Here is a 21,000-nt window from a genome sequence, read left to right as displayed (position 1 = left end):
CAGCGCCACCTACTGCACAGGAAGATACACGCAACAACATATTAAATATAATTATTTTTAATATTCATTATAGACCCCTTAATGGCCACGTCAGATGACGTCACAACTGTAGCTGGAGGCAAAAACAGGAAACGCTGCTGGTTAAAGACTGTGGAGGCTAGTAATGTTACAGCTTTAGAATGACGTCTTGTTGAATGTTCATCTACATAAACGTTTACAATTTAAATGTTTACCTGCACTACTTTCCTATTATTATCATTTTATTTAGATTTGCACACATTAGTCTTTTACTGTTTATATTTTTAATAGTTGATCGTTAGTATTTAACATTTACATTGTCAGATAGAGCACAGTTCACCAAGTTAAATTCCTCGTGTGTATAACATATTCCATGGCCAATAAAGTTGATTCTGATTGTTGTGTGTTTGGTACTTTGAATAAAAAATGACTGGTAAAAGAATTGAAGTTGCTTGAGTAAAAGTAAAAAAAAGTACATGCTATTAAATGTTAAAAAATAAATAAAAGTAAAACAATAAGACAGGGGTTTTAAACCAGCAATTTCCATATCTTTAATTTTTTTAAGAACTTGTAGAATACTGGTACATGGAAACAAGTTAAATCTGTTACCTTTGAACACCTGGAGAATTTAGCACTCATAATAAATATGAATTGCAGATAAAATGTGTCAAGAAAAAAAAAAAAAAGGTCAATTAAATATTCTCAAAACATGAAAATGTTAACTATGAAACTAAGGAACCTACCTACAGAAAAAAAAAGCTTAAACTACACCAACATTTTTCATTTAGCCTGAAGAGAATCATGTTCTCCAGTTTTCTGGAATGGAGACGTGTCCTTTTTGGTCTGAAAATGAGTCGTGCTATGTGCTGAAAAGCCTTTCACAAGCAGCAGAAGCAGGTAGTGGCGTGTTTAGTTTTAGTGACAAGGTCTTAAAAGTAACAAGCTCATTTCTAAAATGTAAGGAATAGATACAGATACCGATATTTGTAAAAAAAAAGTAAGGAGGAAAATTTAAAAAGTCGCCAAAAAATATATATATACTCAAAGTACAGATAGTGATACCAGAAAAAAAACTACTTAAGTACAGTAACTTAGTATTTGTACTTTGTTACTGCTGGACACTGAGTGTACGATATGACACACTGTAGAAAGGCTAACAGTATGTGTCCTTTTCATAGTTGTCATTTATCTATTAATAATAAGACAACTGAATTAATCAATGATTATTTGTTTGATTTCACAGTTAAAAAACAGAAATTATTCTCCCATGTCTAAATAGTAACGCTAGGCACCTGTTTTTTCCCAGCTTTTTAGAAGAGGGAAACGTCCCCTATCCATGGAACAATACATTGAATTCAATGAAACCAAATGAAACTGGTAATAATAAAAGTTTATTAAAGCTCCCATGATGCTCCATGGAGGAAGCAGATATAAAAACCCAGTGAAATAAGATGTGAGTTTTTGATCAGTTTCATGCGTTACTCTCAGATATTTATTCATTAATGAAATGTTTGGGTGTTAAAGCAACAATAGAAAAGTATATTCTTAATATAATTAGCTAGAGTTTATCACCTTTGGGTGTTTGATTGAAACATGGCACATTTCTAAGTTGGCGTCTTAGCTTCAATCTTCAGTCACATAGTGCAAACATCATGTTTGAATGCATGGTTTTATGTTGAGTGTCAGGTGATCCATCAGCAGGCGGAGAGAAGAGATCTAATCAATGTCAAGTCAAGTCGGGATACTTTCGGCAGAATCTGGTGAATGCTTCGTAAATCGCCTGCCTGGAAACGGGAAAAAAGAAATGAAGTTTCAGACTGAATTATTCCATGAAAAAAAACAGTTGGAAAACTCATTTCGTCGAGCAGCGTGGGATCTGAAAACAACGATTAATGAGTTTATGAAACATGAGAAAACAGTTAAAAAATAAAAATAAAACGGTCTGCCATATTTGGGATCTGTTTGGGAAATCTTGGGTGCCTGTAGTGTAAATGTATATAACAATAAATGTGTTTAATGTACATAGTAAAAGTACTTTTTAAAGTCTTGAGGCATAAACTATGGAGAGCTGCCATTTTGGTCAGGATATGACACACTATCGTTGATTTGGCATGACCTGTCGCTTTAAAGAAATGGTGCATTGTGGGAGGTAGAGGTGTAACAGGTCTGTTTACATTGTGGTAAGTGTAGTTTTCTGTTGTGGTTCCGTGTGTGCTCTCGGCACCACTACCTCTAAGGATTGGCACCTGACGGCACCCTAACAAACAATAATGTTTTTTTTTTTTACAGAAAAACAGAAAAAGGAAGAAATAACAATAAAAGTAAAGGAAAGCAAATTCTCCTGACAAACTTCATCTTTTAGCCACAAGGAAATAAGAGGGAACAATGTGTGATGTTACAATCAAATAAGTTCATGCTAATTAATTGAATTAGTGACGCTGACTATTTATTTGAATACACAAACTATTTTTTTATAGAAAATTTACCAAAAAAATGCTGAAAAGCATGAATGTAGTTTACTTAAATTTAAGTTTGTGCTTTGTGAACAATGCAGTCATAATGTTCTTTATTCGTATTACACATTGTTAGCACAGTGATGAAAATAATAAACACTATTTGGTTGTTTAAGATCATTCATTGTGTTCATTGATTCAGTCATGTACCAAAATCCATTTAAATTGAAAAACGTTGCTTCTCGTGTTAAACATTGTTAGACCATTAATTTAGTATAATCGAGATTAATTACAAAGTCTCTAATTAATTAGATTAATTTTGGTAATCAGGTCCCACCTCTAATATATTTTGGGGTCAAACATGGCAGGTTGAACATTTCACATGATTTCTACAGCAACATTATTGTTGACGTTTCCTTTGGGTATTGCACTTTGTAGACGCTCCCTCACTCCGCTCTTGTTCTGCAGCTCATTGACATCAATGTTTATCTTAGTGGATAATGAGACTTTGATCCCATCACGCCTTCTGTCCACACCTCCAAAAATAATAATAATAAAGTGTGTTCAGAAGTATATAAGGCTGTACTTGTTTATAATACAAATGTATTGAATATTAATGCGAGGGTTACACATGAATAAACAGTTCCATTCAAATAAAATAAAAAATAAAAACTTTTACCAGTGAAAAGAGAACAAAGCAGGATAGTAATGTGTTTGAATACCTGAAGGCGTTCTGTTTAAAAAGGTATGCACTTATGTGTCCTCCTTTCAGATATCGGACCTCACAGCCGGGCCAGATTTCCTGCAGACTACGGACTCCAGTCCGAGGAATGTAGGCATCTTCTTTGGCCTGGACCACAATGATCAGACTGGTGTCCACGGGAACTGTTGGAGGCAAAGAAAGAGACAGAAGTTCTGAGCGTGTTCTGATCATTTTCCATTAAAACACAGACATGAACATTGAAGAACAGTCATGTCGAGACAGGGTCATCTATAAGTGGGAATAAAGGAGAGAGATTTTTGGGGTCCATCCATAAAGTCAGCAAAATGATGGTCCATTGTTCTAAGAATCTATGAAAACCACATTTATTTATTTATCTGAACATTATCCAGTTATCTGGGAAGTTTAATATTATTTACGTCATAGTATATAGTCATTTTAAAGATGTAAATCCTTGTTTTAATCACAAATAAAATCGGTTAAAGTGATAACTGCAACCCAACCCACTACTGTGAAGTGAATTGCTCGGGGATGAATAAAGTTTTCTGAATCTAAAATGGTAAAAAAGGTGGAAAAGATAGTGAAATGGGATTATAAAAACCACAGTAATGGATTAAAAGTTGTAAATTAGAAGTGGCCAAAAACAGACAGAAAAAGTGGTTCAAAGTGTCAATATTGGCTTGAAAGTGGTAGAAAAATGTAGGAACAATTAGTTTAAACTGGCAAATAATCAGCATGACAAATCGTGAATGTGTTAAATAGGCAAAAAAAAAAAAGAGGTTAAAAGTGATAGTAATGGGTCAACATGTGCAACATTAGGTGGGAAAAGTGGTGGAAAGAGTTTGTGTTGAAAATGACTAGAAAGAGGAATAACGTGCAGAAAAGTGGCAGAAATGGGAGTAATGTAGCAAAAATGCATTAAAAGGAGCAAAAATATGGCAAGAAAATGCGATAAAAATAGGTTAAAATATGGTAAGTTTGGTGTAGTTGCAAAACAGGGCTTAAATTGTTCAGAAAATATTCTTAGTTTGGCAACCCCCTTCCAGTGTCTCGCAACCCCAACCCTAAGGTTGAGAACCCCGACAGGTGGTGGGAAAACTTCATGAAACATATCTTAATAGGTATTAACTACATATTACTTATTAGTAATTATTAAAACATGTGTAAGCCATAGAACTGTAACTGACAGAATTTACATGACATTTACAATTACAAAGTCAATTATCTGAACTCAATCACGATTAAATTACAACAGCAACAGATATTTTCAACTACAATGGAAAAAAAAAAAAAAGTCATAATTGTAATTAATGGTCAATCATGCAATTACAATTATAATTGACCCCAACCCTGGCCTATAAAGAGCATTTGTAGAATGGAGGGATTTTAAGAATGAGTAGAAGAATGTATTTTCCTCATTACGGTGCTTTGTGTGACACCCACCAGAGAAATTAGCCATGTGTGTGCACTCGTCCATTACTCCCTTCATGAAGCCGATGGACTCCTTGTGCAACGACGGCCGGCAGCATTTCAGCACTTCAGCCGTTTCTACGCCGAGATTACTGAAAGAAAGAAGATATAATACTGAGCAAAAACAAACGGTGACGTTGAGCAGAGACGACTTCTTACACTGTTAGAGCAGACATCATGTCACTATTAAACCCAAGCACAATAAGTACAGGCCCTTGTGTTCAGGGCTTCACTTCCTTGTTTATTTTCTCATCTCCAATTCCCTCATCGTTTGAGACCATTAATACAGATTGGAAGGAGAACAGGATTTTAGAAAGATGATAACTGTGTATTGAGAACTAGAGCTCTCAATAGAAAAGGTTAATGCATCCATGCAATGTGTTTAAAGGGCACCTGTAGTTGAGATGTAAAAACAAAAAATGTGTTTAATGTATCACCAATATACAAAATATGGTGCAAAAGAAATGTTTCTGTAGGGTTTTTCTCCTGTTGTTATAGCAACCATTGGCTTTGCACTCTGCCATTGTTCAGAAACTGTAGCGTCTGAAGATAATTACCTGGACAGGGTCTCCAACCTGGCTCCGTGGCCGTTCACTGAGGTTAGTAACTGGTCCATCCTGTCTCCAGTTGTGTCTCTGTCATTAGCACCAACCTTCACCTCCCATCCTGACTGGGAGAACTGACCCAGCAGCTGCTGGAAGGAATCCACCTTCTTCAGAAACTCCGAACCCATCCTGAAGGAATCAACCTGAGATATGCACCATTTCATTATTATTATTACTATTCTTATTATTATTTTTACCTACAACAGAGTAAAAGCATCAAGTAAATTCTTCGACTAAATGCATCAGGTTGAGTTTTTTGGAGATTATCGCATCACACTTTATGAAACTTAAATCATATTCAGTGTTACAGTTATGCACGAACTTATTGGCACTATGGCTGGGTGATATGGACCAAAACTCAAATCTCAATATCTTTTTTTATCAAAATACCAATATACGATATGAATCTCGATAATTTTATTTCAAATGAAGTCTGACCAGAAAGACAATTCTGGGTTAAAATTTGCTAAAATGCCACACAGGCACATTTATTAACAAACAGCTGATCAACATGTTCCACTTTAGTCTTTTTCTCCTCTGAGGGACAGCATGTGTGAGTGAGTTCTGTAGTGTGGCTTGTTTAGGAGAAGGTCTGGGTTAGAACGCACTCAGAAATCCATCAAACTGTGCTTTTCATGCTGTTCTGAGAAGTAGTGAAAGCAGCCACTCCTAAAACAAGTATTTTAAAACAAGGAGAGTTCTGAGCAATGAGTCCAGATCTAAATCCCATCGAACAAGGAGAGATCTCAACATTGCTGCTTCAAATCTAAGAGACCTGGAGCAGTTTGCAAAAGAAGCGTGGTCCAAAACTCTAGTGTGGTGTAAGAAACTTGTTAATGGTTATAGGAAGTGACTGGTTTCATTTATTTCTTCCAAAGGGTGTGCAACTAAATATTGGATTGAGGGGGCCAATAATTTTGTCTGGCCCATTTTTGGAGTTTGGTGTAAAATTTTGTAAATTTTGGCTTTTTTTTGGTGTTCTTTTAATGCACACAAAGGAAAAAAAAAAAAAAACACATTTAAACCAAAAACATTTATAATTGTAACTATTTCTGGAAGAGAAAAATTCCAGGGGTTCCAATACTTATGTCCATGACTGTAATAATTGGAAAAGCTGTGACAGACAACAGCGCCACATCTAATGGATGAGGTCATGTTACCATGGTTACCCGTGGAGCAGACAAACACATACCCCACAGTACTCCAACAGATTAATGATCTCCTCCTCATACACAGAATTGATGGCGTACTGCTTCTCCAGCTCTGACCAGTTCACTGCTTTACTCAGGACACCCTACACACACAGACACACACGTACACACACACACGCACACACAGGATTCTTTGAGTCACTTAATAACTATATAATGGATATACAACAGTTAGTTGGGACTAAGTAATTTGATTGGATGACAGACATTCCATGAGTGATGATATAGTACTATACATACAGTATATATACATATATATATATATATATATATGTTTGATATAGTATAACAGCACTGGGACTTTTTACAGACATCGTCACTCAATAGCATTTGATCTTAAAGGGATCCTCCAATTCTTTTACAAGTTTGGCCTAAAATCTTTGAAATGTAGAGCCTGTGTCCCACCATCTTGAAATCATGTGATTGATGATGTCACACGGCCCCACTGCCTGTAATCATCCCATTGTTTTGTATTGGAGTGAAACATTCAGCCTGATTTTTTAGATCATTTAGTAGCTTTTTCAGTCAAAATGAAAACTTGTGCTGCTTTTGTTTGCTCTAAATAATCAGGAAAAGTTAAAGATGTCAATGTAAACCTCTGTTTTTTACAGAAAGTGAATAAAACAGTTGTGACCTAAAGCAAATCTGAGACTGCAGGAGGTGACTGTTCCAACTCTGCGGTTTGGTAGCAGACAATGAAGCAGAGAAGAAGAGCTCTCCTAAGGGACCTTTACTCTCCCTTAAACAATGTGTGGCTGAAGTTAGTGAGTAATCACAGTAATTTGATCGATACTCATTAATAAACAATCAACTGCTGGATTTGTATTATTTCCATAAAGTGAGTGGTAGAGATGTCAGTGATTAATCTATATCTATTGCTTCCAATGAATAATAGTGAGAGAGGTGAGAGACGGACTCAGGGCGTTACCGTGGTGAAAACACTGGAGGCAGTTGACCAGGACAAACAAGGAATTAAAGGGATGGGCTTTGGCCAGTTGGTCACAGCTAGAGAAGCCATCTGCAACGAAAGAGACATGTGGAACCTTTCATTTCATCACAATACAAACACCAGATTATATATGACATGATGGGTGCATCATCAAATTTAAAGATCTGAAGGAATTTTTATGACCTTTTGGATTAAATTAGTTCAGCTGTCGGTTCACTCGTCACTAGACTTTTCATTTTTGTCATCAACCTTAGGTCTCTTTTCCTTTAATAGTGCCATGTTTACATTAGAGCCATGCTCTCTGGCCTATAGACATTAAGAGTGTAAGAAAAAAAAACAATTTTAAATTGATTTTTTTATCTTTTTTTTTGGCAAGGTCTTTTCATTGTTTCTTTTTCAATTATACATACAAAAAAAAAAACCATGAACATCAATGACATTTTAATTTAGAACAGTGAAACACCCCCCTCCCCCACCCCACAGATCCAGCTGAGCTATTCTCTCAATGTTTTATCATCAATAACAGAAGTTCAAACATGCTGTGAAAGGGCAAGTTACAGTAAGTATATGAAATACACAAAATATATGCATATGTACACATACACAGACACACAATAGATACATGCCAATATATATGTACGCATACACACACTACATTTTTTTATATTTCTCACGGCTTCTTCTCAGAGTTCATTTAAGAAGAAACAAGGCCAACACACCCTTCAGAAGATGAATTCAGTTTCAAAATGAAGTCTAGGAGAGAGCTGGTAGGTGTGGATGGAAAAGAGGAGATAAATGTTACAGATCTGAAGATATCTAAAGAAAAGTGACCGCGGAATATTACATTTTGATGTCAATTGATCAAAAGAGGCAAAAGGGATCCTACACTGTTTTTACAAATGAGGCCTAAAACATTTGAAATGTCCTTATTAGAAAATCTATGCCTAACAAAACACATTATTTTGCACCATATTCGTTTTATTAACTTTTTAAAATGGGACTACTTTACAGTGTTCGAGTCTGTGCACCGCCAAGTTGAAATGACGTCAATGACGACGCAAATCACCCCTTCAGACCATTGAGTTCTATAGCAGTGAAGCATTCAGGATCATTTAGCTGCTTTTTCAGTCGAATTGACAACTTGTGCTGCTTTGGGTTGCTCTAAAAATCAGTAACATTTAAAAAAGTCAATGTAAACCTCTTTTGTTTACCGAAATTTGATAAGCAAAAACTTGTTCCAACTCTGCTGTTTCGTAGACGGCATGAAGAAGAGAAGAGCAGCTCCAGTTCCATGTAAATATACAGGCAACCAGGATCAAACTGCTGCACAGAGCAGCAGTATAAGTGATGGTGTCACGCCAAGAGCTGTTTTTAGTATATTTTACAGCTGATTCAGGACTCATTATCATAAGAGATGCTAACAGAAAGCTAACACAAGAGGAAGGTTAACTTTTATTAGGTTATTTATTAGGGATGAGCGAGTACAGCATTATCTGTGTATGTATCTGTTAACCATATGAATGATCTGTATCTGTAGCTGTACTTGCAGTGGGCGGGGCCTAACCCGAAAGTGGGTGGAATTTAACACGGAAGTGGGTTGGGTTGTCTTGAAACGGGCAGGCCTTTAACCGGTATGTTATTTTAAGCATGCAATTGATATGGGTAGATCAGAAATTATATTTATTGCTGATTAGAAAACTATTTACAGGACAACATCAGCATTGAGCTTCAGATCAATGGTTTTGATCACAATAGCAAACAAACTATTTACAGAACAAGTTTTGCGACAATGAATAAAACAGATGTCGTTGCAATTATGAAGTAAAATGTAATGAACAAGAGTTCAACATAACTTTCTTATTTATTGTGCGAGTAAGTGTGTGTGAGAGAGAGAGAGAGAGAGAGAAAGAGAGAGAGAGAGAGAGAGTGAGTTAAAAAAAACCAGCAGAAAGGAAAAAAAAAAAAAATCTCCCCCAGACAGAGACACAACGCGCTCGACCAAGCACCACGTCTCAACGAACCCACATTTACCAGAACTCTGCTGGTTAATAAGTACAAACCGAAGTAAAAAAAAAAACCTGAAGCTGAAGAAACCCTAAACGTTAATGGAAAACACCCGCAAACCTGAGTGACGGAGCACGCAGAGTGGAGCTGCGGGACACATTCAGTGACAGCAACACATCTGTATGTGTGTAGGGGAGGGTCGCTGTGACTAGCCTATCACAGAACGCAGATACAGTCAGCTACCCAATGAGGGTTTTCATTCAATCCAAGCACAGATATTGACTCGTATTACTTGTACAAGTGCTTTATCCGTACCTGATACTCGTATCAGCCAAGTATCCGGCTCAACTATAATTAATTGTTATTGAACTTTAGTAATTTTGAGAACATAATTGTAATTTACTTTCTGAGGATAAAAAATAATTGTGATTTAATTGTAAATAAAAAAAATTCTGGTAACTGTAATCATAATTGCACTGTAATTGAATATGGGTAATTGAAAATGTAATTGTAGCCGAAAAATGTAATTGAACCCGACTCTGCAAATCGCGAATGGCATCATATCGTCATATTCATGGCAATGCACTAGGGATGTAACGATTAATCGTAAGGCAGTTAAAAATCGATTCATAGGTATCACGGTTCACATCAATACTGTGAAAATTGAATCGCAGTACTTTTTTTAAACAGCAGGTGGCGCTATATATATTTATCCTTCTCTTGTCCAGAAGTGTTGGCGGCGGGCGGAATCTGCCACTACTTTCTTTCTGGCCACCTTCTACTCATAAACATGTTCATAAATGATTCCTTATCCCTTTAGCACCGAAAGAATATCTGTAATATTACGTGAATATCTGTAAAAGTCATGTTTTTCTATTAGCTCTGTCTGCTAGCACATAGCATCTCTTATTCACTGCAAGAATATCTGCATGCCAACCAACCACTGGGTTACCAGCGCCCTCTGCTGGTCCAAAACAAGTATCTGACGTAAATGCAATGTTAAGGCACAAAATACATTTTCAGTTGCATTTTTTAAAAAAAAAAGAACTATTATGCAGTTTTGCATTGTTTACTATAGAATTAGAATTAGCGGCTTCTTCTTCATTTGTATTATTCCTTTATTTATTTCTTTCAAGATTTATTTTTAGTTAAAGCATTGTTTTGAATAGTTTATCAAGGGATTCTTTTGACAATGAAAAATAAAAGGAAAATAGTACAGTATTTTTTCCCCCAAAAAAATAATGGATTATTCTTTAGTCATCATTTGTCTACAGTCCCTTTTTGTAAAACAAATCCTGACAGAATCATATCGTGAACCCAGTATCATGAATCGAATCGTATCGGGAGTTGAGTGAATCGTTACATCCCTACAATGCACACCACTAATAGACATGATACATGCATTTGTATCTATAGAGATCAGTGGCCAAGGCGGGCAAGCTGAGCTCATCTATGTATGAATATCTATGTTCTATTCGCCATGCGTTTGGACACTCCTGCTCTTTGGCTTTAGCAAAACAAAAAGGGGAAAAAATCATTTCCTGAAAGAAATCTTCCTCCTTTGCAGACTTACGTATCCTCCCATGGAGATGCCAGTCATTCCCAGAGGCCAGTATCCCTCTCTCTCTAACCAACGAAGAAGTACGGTCGACTCCAGAATCAAAGCCCCTCCCATCACAAAGAGGTCGGACACGTTCTTTAGACACGAACGCCTACAAAGTCAGGAACAAATAAACAGTGTGGTTACACCGTCTGAATGAAGCTACAAAGCAATAATGTTTCAATTAGAATGCACAACATGATCAAAGGTCATTAAAAATATAAATCCAATTATGTCATTAAACTAATAAATATTTATTTTTCTGAGAAAACATTTCAACACTATGAATTTTGTTAGTTCAGTCCACAATGATGCTACATTTATCACAAAATTCCAATTATAAATAATGTAAATATTAGGCTGTGCTTGGTATAAGAAGCAGTTGAATAGAAAATTAATAGCAAATAAAAAATGATGAGCGTAAACTAAACTTACAGTTGTTCCTTAGGTTTACGACAGCCATGTACACGCACAGTTAAGGAATTACAGTACCTGTCCCACAGAGCTGCTAAGCAGTGTTAGTTTTAATCTGAACCTATAGATGGAAGGATATAGTATGGGTTCTCCAAAAGCAGCGATGCAATTCCTGCCTCTTTGATCATCGGTCTGGCCATCAGGGTCCGCCGACGCCAGAAATGCTGCACGACGAGTCAAACAAATAAACAAAACAAAAATGAGTGAAAAAGAGTGTGTTTTTTTTTCAAATAAATTTATTTGGAACGCAACGTCTCACTATATTAATAAAACTGTAAGTGAAATGTAAATAAACTGACAAGCATATTTATAATAAATTGCAGCCTGATTTCCTAAAAATCACAAAAGAACATAAATTTGACATCAGTGATATCAAGCGTTATTAAGCTCTACTAGTGCTTAATTTTGGTTTACTAGTGCACGAGTAGACGTTAGCAGTAAAGTAAAAAGGGTCACGAGTGGCGGGGAAAGCAAATTCAGGTTTGCCATTAGCTTTTAAGAGTATTACGACCAATCACAGAGCTGGATTTGGTTCTAATCCCTCCCACTTCATTTGCATTAGGTCTACTAGTACTAAATTAAAAAATAGCAAATAACAAATATGGGCGGTGGCTTAGTGGTTAGCACGTCCGCCTCACAGCAAGAAGGTCCTGGGTTCAAGCCCTGGAGTGGACTTGGGTCCTTTCTGTGTGGAGTTTGCATGTTCTCCCCGTGCTGCGTGGGTTTCCTCCGGGTACTCCGGCTTCCTCCCAGAATCCAAAAACATGGAGTCTCTAAATTGCCCATAGGAGTGAATGAGAGAGTGAATGGTTGTCTGTGTCTGTGTTGCCCTGTGATGGACTGGCGCCCTGTCCAGGGTGTACCCCCGCCCAGCGCCCTATGAGAGCCAGAGATCGGCACCGGCAGACCCCCGCGACCCTGTTAAACGGGAATAAGCGGGTATGAAAATGGATGGATAGACAAATATGGGCAGTGGCCCAAATCCAATCACTTGTGTTCCCTATTGTGGCCCGCGGGACGGCCCTGGTCTAAAGGTTTGGACGAGTTGGCAGGAATATTTAAATGAGAAATATGTGAAAACGAGGTCAGCCTTACGTGGTCTCCAGTCCCAGCTAAGTGGATACATACTGGTCGGTTTTTCTGCCATTTCTTCGGGACGATGAACTGGAACCTGAAAAACACACGGACTGCTTTAACAAAACTTCTTCTGCAGTAAAAATGACATGACCACTGTTTAATTCATTAAAACCTTCTGAGGTCAGAGAGAAGAGTTCAAATCAAACATGCAGACAATATACATTTTGAAATGTTTGCTTGTACTTTTTAAAACAAGATTCTCTTGTGTGTTGATTACTAACTCTTTCCTATTGTGCATTTTCTCTATTGTTTGGGACTTTTTCTGCAGATGTATTGAAAGATTTAAAGCTGCTCACAATGATATATATTTTTTAATGATCAGATACAGACATAGCGTCGGCCTCATGGATCAATAAATCAAACATCGTTTGCTCAAAAAAGGAATTGAAATTGCTGCTGGAAAGCTTGCTTTGGTCTCCACTGTAAACGGTGTTGGACAAGTTTGATACATTGCATTGTGGGATGTGGAGTCCTGTAGATGAGTTTTTACTTCATTCTAACTGTGATTTCTAATGATTTTCTCTTTCTTTTGGCAGTTTTTTAAAATCCTGGGAAGAATGCAGTAAAAACACTTCTATGTATCTATGGCAGGGGTTCTCTTTTTCAGCCCGGGACCCCAAAAATAAAGGTGCCAGAGACCAGGGACCCCCACTGTAGCTGTAGGTGGTTGAACACAGACATGAACATTGAAGAACAGTCATGTGGAGACAGGTCCATCTATAAGGGGGAATAAAGTGGAGAGATTTTTGGGGTCCATCCATAAAGTCAGCAAAATGATGGTCCATTGTTCTATGAATCTGTGATAACCACATTTATTTATTTATCTGAATAATATACACTGGACGTTTACTATTTACTATAGTCATCTTAAAGATGTAAATCCTTGTTTTAATCAGAAATAAAATGAGTTTAAGTGAACAAAAACAAGGTGGAGAAATGGGATTTTAAAAACCAAAGAAATTGGTTAAAAGCTGCCAATTAGAGTGGGCAAAAACAAGTGGTAAAAAGAGGTTCAAAGTGTCAATATTGGAACAATTAGTAGGAACAATTTGTTTGTTAAACTGGCCAATAACGGGCAGAACAAAGTTGTGAATGTGGTTAAATTGGCAAAAATAAGCAATAAATATGGTGAAAAGAGGTTAAAAGTGACAATAATGGGTCAACACATACGACATTAGGTGTGAAAAGGGGTTTATAAGCGCCGAAAATGTCTTGAAAGTGGAAAAAATGTGCAGAAAAGACCCAAAGGTCCTGGCCCAAAGGTTGAGAACCCCTGGTCTATGGGGACTACACATCCCACATTGCAATTTGCAGCTTAGAAGTATCGTGTTCAATACCTGGCATTGACAGCTTCTGGGGGCAGGATGCCGGGGACCAGGTGTTCCAGGGGGGAGATGAAGTATCCTTCATGGATGTGACAGTCAGCGTGCTGCTCTGTCTGAAGGCAACACAATCAAATGTCATGAATGAGTCCTTTAGAATGGGAAAACACAGGAGGAAAGACAACTGACAACCTTATTTATACAAACTGGATAGTCCGCAGGAACCAGGGACTTGCATTTCTCTCTGTTGCCAATGATCTTTCGAAACTCAAATATTCTGCAAAATAAATAAGACCTTCACATTTAAATACACAAAACACTTTGAAACAATATCACAAGCATTTGGAATTTGAGGTAAATACACCTCTATCATGACACCTGTTGGTGGGTGGAATACATCACAAGTGCCATTACAAATTATGCAATGTATTAGTCATCTGCTAATTTTACGAATGTGGTAATGTGTAATAAAACAAGCAGGTTATCTGACTGCTAATGTTATTATTTATCCGTTGAGCCAAGATTGCAGTTTTTTTTTGGTTCTTTTCTAACCTTTTCAAGTCTTCAGGCTTCCCCCATCCCCCGATGAAGAGTTTGGTGAGGAGCAGCCTTCTGTAAACCACATCCAGTCGACTCACACCCATGAACCAGGCCCTGGCATCTACACAACAACATACAACAACAACAACAACAACCTGTGAACACCTCACAAACAGTTACAGCCATGCAATACATCTACCTACCACCCACACCCACACACAAAAGTTTTAATAAGCTCAAAAAGATACAAAAAGGCCAAACAGCTAAAGAAAGCAAGAAATATTGAAAAAGGTTGAAGGATCTTAGCATTAGCATTAAACTAGCATCAACATTAACCTAGCAGTAGCTAGGGCAGCACGATTATGGCCAAAATGATAATCATGATTATTTTGATTAATATTGTAATCCAGATTATAATCACAACTAGAATAATTGTATTTCCTGAAGAAAATGAAATTGAGGATGCAGGTGCTGGCCTGCATTAGTTAGCATTAGCATAAATGTATATTACCATTAGTATTAGCCAGCATTAGCATAACCTAGCAATAGCATAAATATATATTACCATTAGTATTAGCCAGCATTAGCATAACCTAGCATTAGCATTGATTTAACATTAGCCTAGAAATAGCATTAACCTAGCATTAGATCTAACCTAGCATTAGCTTAATGTTAACATTAACCTAACGTTAGCATCAGCTTAGTGTTAGCATTAACCTAACAATAACATTGGCCTAACGTTACATTAACCTAGCGTTGGCATTAACACTCACCTAGCATTAACCTAGCATAGCATCAACCTAATGTTAGCATTAGCCTAGCGTTAACATTAACCTAGCGTGGGCATCAACCTAGTGTTAGCATTAGCTTAACTTTAACATTCGCCTAGCATTGGCATTAACCTAGCATTAGCATTAACCTAACGTTACCATTAACCTAGTGTTAGCATTAGCCTAACGTTAATATTAACCTAGCATTACCCTAGCGTTAGTATCAGCCTAGTGTTATCATTAGCCTAACATTAGCATTAACCTAGCATTATCATCAGCCTAGCATTGGGATTAACCTAGCATTAGCACTAAGCTGAAAATTAGCAATAAGGTTGAAATGTGTTGAAGGTAGAAGCTGAACATGTTAAAGGTTAAATGGTCAAAATCGGCTAAAGAATATCTGGGGATGAACTAAAGGGTTTGAAATCTCCAAAAGAAATGAATGGGAAAGATAAAAAATGGAATAAGTCAAAAAGTTTAAAAGTTACAAAATGCCTCCTGCATCCTCACTAATTATTTATCATATTAAGGAAAAGTCTGTGCTTTTATTGCACTATTTTTTAAACAAACATACAGTTTACAGTGCAAAAAAAACTTTAAAATGGAATTATAATTAAAAATAATAATTAAAAAACAATTACCCCGAGAATTTAAAATGTACCAAAGGCTAACTGAATAAATACACGATTACAGTGTGAAGAGCACGTATTTTTATTTATTTTTTAACAAAAGCTTGGATCGAGGGATGACTTTCAATAGATCGCAGCGTGAAGCTGCTGCTACATACAAAATCCAGACCCAGAATCAGGTCGTCTGCAAGTGATTTAGCATCAGGTCCTCCACGAAAGTGAGTTCCAAGATGGGAGTGGGCTGACCGACTTCCGGTTGCTCCCGTTGTGCACGTATTTTAAATGGAAATATTGCCGACGATAAGGATAATTTAATCGTGGCAACCAAAATCGTGATCACGATTAAAATGTGACTAATTGTGCAGCGCTAGCAGTAGCTTAGCACTACCCTAGCATTAGTTTAATATTAAATTAGCTGACACTGCACGATTTTTTCAACGCATGCGTGAAACGCGTCTACATCCGGTCGGCCTATCTTACAGCAGTTTGAGAACTATTTTATGGATCGGTTGACTGTCACCATGGCGACAGTGTAAGCAATAGAGGATTTTGATTTTCCATCGGTCGAGTTTGGTTATATTACGTTTGGTTTACACAAAAAGATAAAAATAAACTATTTTTGTACGACCCTATTTTGATTTTGCCTTTTTTATTATTCATAATTGCAGACATTATTTAAAAAAATAAATAAAAATAAACTATGTTTGTCAGTTTTCTTTGAATAAATTAAAATATTTAAAAATAATTAGTTTGTGCATTCTAAACCTGCTGTGAAGATTTCCCAAATTATTGGAAATGTATGTTTTGAGTGAATCCTGATTTACTTTGGCTTTAATTTTATTCCCTGTTTGGTTTTTGATTGTAAATGTTGTGTATTGTGTTTTGATCATTTTTTTGTATTTTTTGTAAATGCTAATTTTTTTTTTTTTCAAACATAGTAGTCTATCTTTATTACTTTATTTATATCAAATACATCAATTCACAATACCGCCCATTTCAATCTCTAGCTTTTGTGTTAGCCTGCAGATATGGATTTAAGTGTTTGGTTGGATAAATTAAAATGTAATAAAAATGGACTCGTTTGGTGCATCGTGTCAGTCAGTTGGTATCATTATCTCATGAATATTATGTTTAGGTTTTGTTATTTCTATCAGTATATCATTGTTCCTTTAATATCTAAGTATTTAATTAAAGTATTACTTCGCTGCTGCTGGTACATAGACAAATCCATCTTGACAAGCATGTCATTTGGTATTTTTAAATTACAGACAAAGGCCAGAAATGTTTCTTATTAATATTTTATTTATAGTGGCTCAAAACTTGCTTCCCAAGCATTTATTTCAGAATTTAAACACAATACGACTTCATCAAGTGCTCAGGAAATATCAAAGTTTTAAAGACTGTTCAAATAAATAACACGTAAACATCTAATCAATGTGGATGTTAGTTACACAAATCAGTACATGAAGCATTTGTGCCCCCAGGGGGAGCTGTTACCCTGCAGCAAAGCACTCATCTTACCATGGTTTTTCCTTTTTGTCTTTTTTTCTTTTTAATACACCTTTTCGCGTGATGTCAGCACTTGACCTAGCAACGCGTGCTACCATTTTAAGAGGGGTATGCTTTTGCAGTCTGGCAGATTTTTATCGTGGAATGTCCAAATCCTGGGTAGTATTTGGCTGTCCTAACCATGCCTGGCTGAACAAAAATATATAATTTTACAGAATACCAACAGAAAAAGGCCAGAAACGGTAATCATGGATCCAAGCACTGAGGTGAACGTACAACGACGAAACCACATGGATCCCAAAATCAAAGAGGTCGTATGTTTGCAGTAGACATTTCGTTAATGGTAGCCAATGGGTCGGTCCATGAGAAAGAAAAAAATAAAGGGGAAATAAACATACCGGTCAAGTATCCTGTTTTGGCCGGGAAACTCCCGTATTTTACCCATCTTTCCCAGTATTAGTATTTTCCCGTAAAGATCCGATATTCAATGTAATGATAATTAAAAGATAGATAAATAAAAACTTTCCTCTGCCTTAATAAACTGAACGCTGTCACCTGAAATATCCTGAGTGGCAGTTCTCGCAATATTAGTGCCGACAGCGGCAACAAACGAACAAATCAGAAGAGAGATGGATGGATGTAAGAAGATGTTACGGCTAAAAAGTCATGTAAACCAACCAGATGTCACTTTTCTTCATAATGGTGCTTGGCCTTTGCCTCTAATCTGCTGAAATATTCCTAAGACATTGAGTAAATATTTTGTGTTGTACACGGTAAATAGCGGTTGTCAAGCAAAAGCATACCCCGCTTAAAATGGCGGCGCGCGTAACTAGGTCAAGTGTCAGGATGCTGATGTCACCGTGAAAAGGTGTATTAACTATTAAAAACACCAAAAGAACAGTCACATATTTACTAAGTAATATTAAAACATTTAACAAACGTCGTGCAGTCGGTTTACATTCAAATATCATGCCCCAGGAGCTCTATTGGCGCATCAGTTAGCATTAAAGTAGCACTGGATTTGCATTAGCTAAGCATTAATGTTAACTTAGCATTAGCATAAACATTAGCCTGCCAATATAATTTTCTGCCTCAAAACCTTATTTTATTTAAAATAATAATTTTTTCAATCAACTTTTTTTTTTTTAACAAGCCTACATTTGCCGTTTACGTGCGTTATAATAAATAGATTTTCTTTTTCTCAAAAAAAAATATTTTCTGTTGTACATTTAAAATTGAGCTTTAATTATGCAAAAGTAGACTTTATCTCAATGGAATTAACGCTTGGATACTCTATTATTAAAATGTTTATTAGCGAGGCTAAGTCTTGATATTATTTTAATTAGCGGTGATGTTTTCAGGGACATTTTTTAAGACCTTGAAAAGGTCAATGATCCATAACAATATGAATGAACAATATATTCAAAATGCATTATTATTTTTTAAGCAAAGGCAGTTATTAAAGTTATTAAAAAAAAAAGAAAAATTCACCCTCAGACCCCCAGGGAACACATGCTCCTTGTGTTAAAATATATTATATATATTATATACAGTAATCATATGAATATGTATTATATAAAAGATTAAATATATTAATATTACCTAATTTTGACATTCAACACTTAAATCTTTTCTAAAACTTTTCAGATCTAACCAGAAATATGAAGTTTATATATATGTATATACATGATAAAATGAACTATGTGAAACGTTCATGAAACGTGAAGTTAGTTAGATATGTTGAAGAGGTAAAGCCACAGATTTGTTTGCTTTATTGTTGTAATATGTGCTTTAAAATGTATATTCTATATTTATTTAAAGTTTAAATCAATCTGAAATTGTTTATTATGAAACAGATTGATTTGATGCTTGTGTACACTGAAAAATACATGACAAGACGCCCTTGAAAAAATAATCGCATATTAAATCGCGATCACAATATTGAGGAGAAAAATTGCAATTAGATTATTTTCCAAAATTGTTCAGTCCTAGTTACAAGTTAAAGTTAACTTAGTTCACCGAACTTGTAATTAAAACATTATGAAATACTGTACGATTAATAATTTACCTAAAATTTTTTGCAATTTATTTAAGCTACTTTTCCTGCACTGAAATTTGTGTGATTTATTAATGACTTACACTTATGTTTACATCACACTTGTTTGGCAGAATTTTGTTACATTGTCGTGGTGAATGCTTACAAGACTGCAAGTCAAAGTATTGAAGTTTACAACTGTAGTTGATGTAGATGAATATAAACTGTCTTTAATATTAATTCACACTTCATTTTCCTTTATCTTAACATAAGCCCAGCCTATAAGAAAGAACAAATTATGCATAATGCATCTGATATTGTTATATAAGTGTATATCCACACGGAAACGTATGAATAGACCCCGGGACTATTGACGTACATTTTCCGGACGTTTTCTACATAAGCGTAATGTGCCTGTGCGTTTACACCGTGCCAAGATGGTTGAGTGGTCTAAGGCGCCGCATTCAATGATTCTTCCTTATGCTAGCGTGGGTTTGAATCCCGCTGTCATATTTTTTTTCTTCTTCATTTTAACATATTTAACACGTGAAATTTCACCTTTAAAAATACCTATACGAAAAAAGTTAACATTTTAGGGTATTTCCTGGGTTAGGGTTATTGCTAAAACAAAAGGGTTAGCGTGTTTACTAAAAATATGAGCTAAAATAAAACGGAACTTTAAGTCACGTGGTGCACCTACACGTCACCTAAACTAGCCAATGAGGGGCGCTACATATGAATAGAGTGCCAGTCTATTCATACATTTCCGTATCAATAGCCACGGTTTATTGTTTAATTTTACACATTACATTTATATTTTGATATTATAGTGGAAGTAATTAAGTCGCCAACGCAATATTACCAAAATAAATTAATTAATTAATTAAAAAAAATAAAAATCAATTACATTATTTTCCCAAATCGTTCAGCTTAAGCATCTATTCTACAATGGATCCACACATGTGACTTTAGTAACACAATACTGTCATCTTGTCATTTAATTCATTCCTTCCAGCTTCACGACACTTCTGTCCATTAAAGCATGAATGAATGACACCGACTGACTGAATAACAGTTAAACAACCTTCAGTGACCGCTGACATTGTATATTCCAACGACCACTTCCTTCCGCTAAAATATGGACGGTGTGTAACTCACAGGCAAAGGTTAGGACAGTTACATAGGTTATTAGCTCACATGTGGAAAAACAATAAAATGTGTCCAAAGTTCATGTTCCAGCTAGCGATACGGTAGCTTTCCCTGCCCTGATCATTCATCGGAGAACCTTTCACACGGTGTAGAGAACAAGTGACGGTCAGTGAGTGAGTGAGGAAGACAGAAACAGGAGCTTTTTACGCTACCTCACACCGCACACAGGCGTCTGTTCTCCTAAAGGACGGCTCTGCTATGCTAACATCTGCTAACCATGATAACCCCTAGAACTATGCTTCTTCTTCTTCTTCTACTGCTACTACTACTACTTCTTCTTCGTTTTGTTTTATGGCGAGTGGCACCTAGCGTTACAGGCGCGTTATCGCCACCTACTATACTGG

The 21,000-nt window shown here is 36.2% G+C and overlaps 1 protein-coding gene across 2 annotated transcripts; it reads right to left on the bottom strand.

The window, feature by feature from the left end:
- Positions 1-1,390: 1,390 nt before the first annotated feature.
- abhd18 (abhydrolase domain containing 18) lies at positions 1,391-20,961 on the bottom strand. Of its 2 annotated transcripts, none has more exons than XM_028458991.1 (14): positions 20,809-20,961; positions 14,517-14,625; positions 14,157-14,241; positions 13,980-14,080; positions 12,601-12,676; positions 11,585-11,669; positions 11,467-11,494; positions 11,005-11,143; positions 7,407-7,496; positions 6,460-6,561; positions 5,220-5,410; positions 4,636-4,754; positions 3,194-3,356; positions 1,391-1,802 (listed from the first exon to the last, which is right to left on the bottom strand). In XM_028458991.1, the coding sequence occupies exons 2-14, from the start codon at positions 14,606-14,608 to the stop codon at positions 1,745-1,747; spliced, it is 1,329 nt and encodes a 442-aa protein (XP_028314792.1). In that variant the 5' UTR covers positions 14,609-14,625; positions 20,809-20,961; the 3' UTR covers positions 1,391-1,744. The 2 variants fall into 2 exon arrangements, with proteins under 2 accessions (XP_028314792.1, XP_028314793.1); XM_028458992.1 differs by having other exon boundaries at positions 12,634-12,676.
- Between the last annotated feature and the right edge of the window lie 39 nt (positions 20,962-21,000).

This window comes from Gouania willdenowi, chromosome 10 (assembly GCF_900634775.1).
Source record: "Gouania willdenowi chromosome 10, fGouWil2.1, whole genome shotgun sequence".
NCBI classification, from domain to species: Eukaryota; Metazoa; Chordata; class Actinopteri; order Blenniiformes; family Gobiesocidae; genus Gouania; species Gouania willdenowi.
This window is presented reverse-complemented; position numbering and strand designations above follow the sequence as displayed.

Coding starts and splice junctions, on each gene's coding strand:
- abhd18 (XM_028458991.1), bottom strand. CDS start 14,608: ATGGGTGTGAGTCGACTGGATGTGGTTTACAGAAGGCTGCTCCTCACC. Junction 11,144..11,466: donor CGTAAACCTAAGGAACAACT/GTAAGTTTAGTT, acceptor CTGACTTTGTAG/GCGTTCGTGTCTAAAGAACG. Junction 4,755..5,219: donor AGGTTGGAGACCCTGTCCAG/GTAATTATCTTC, acceptor TCTTTCTTTCAG/TAATCTCGGCGTAGAAACGG.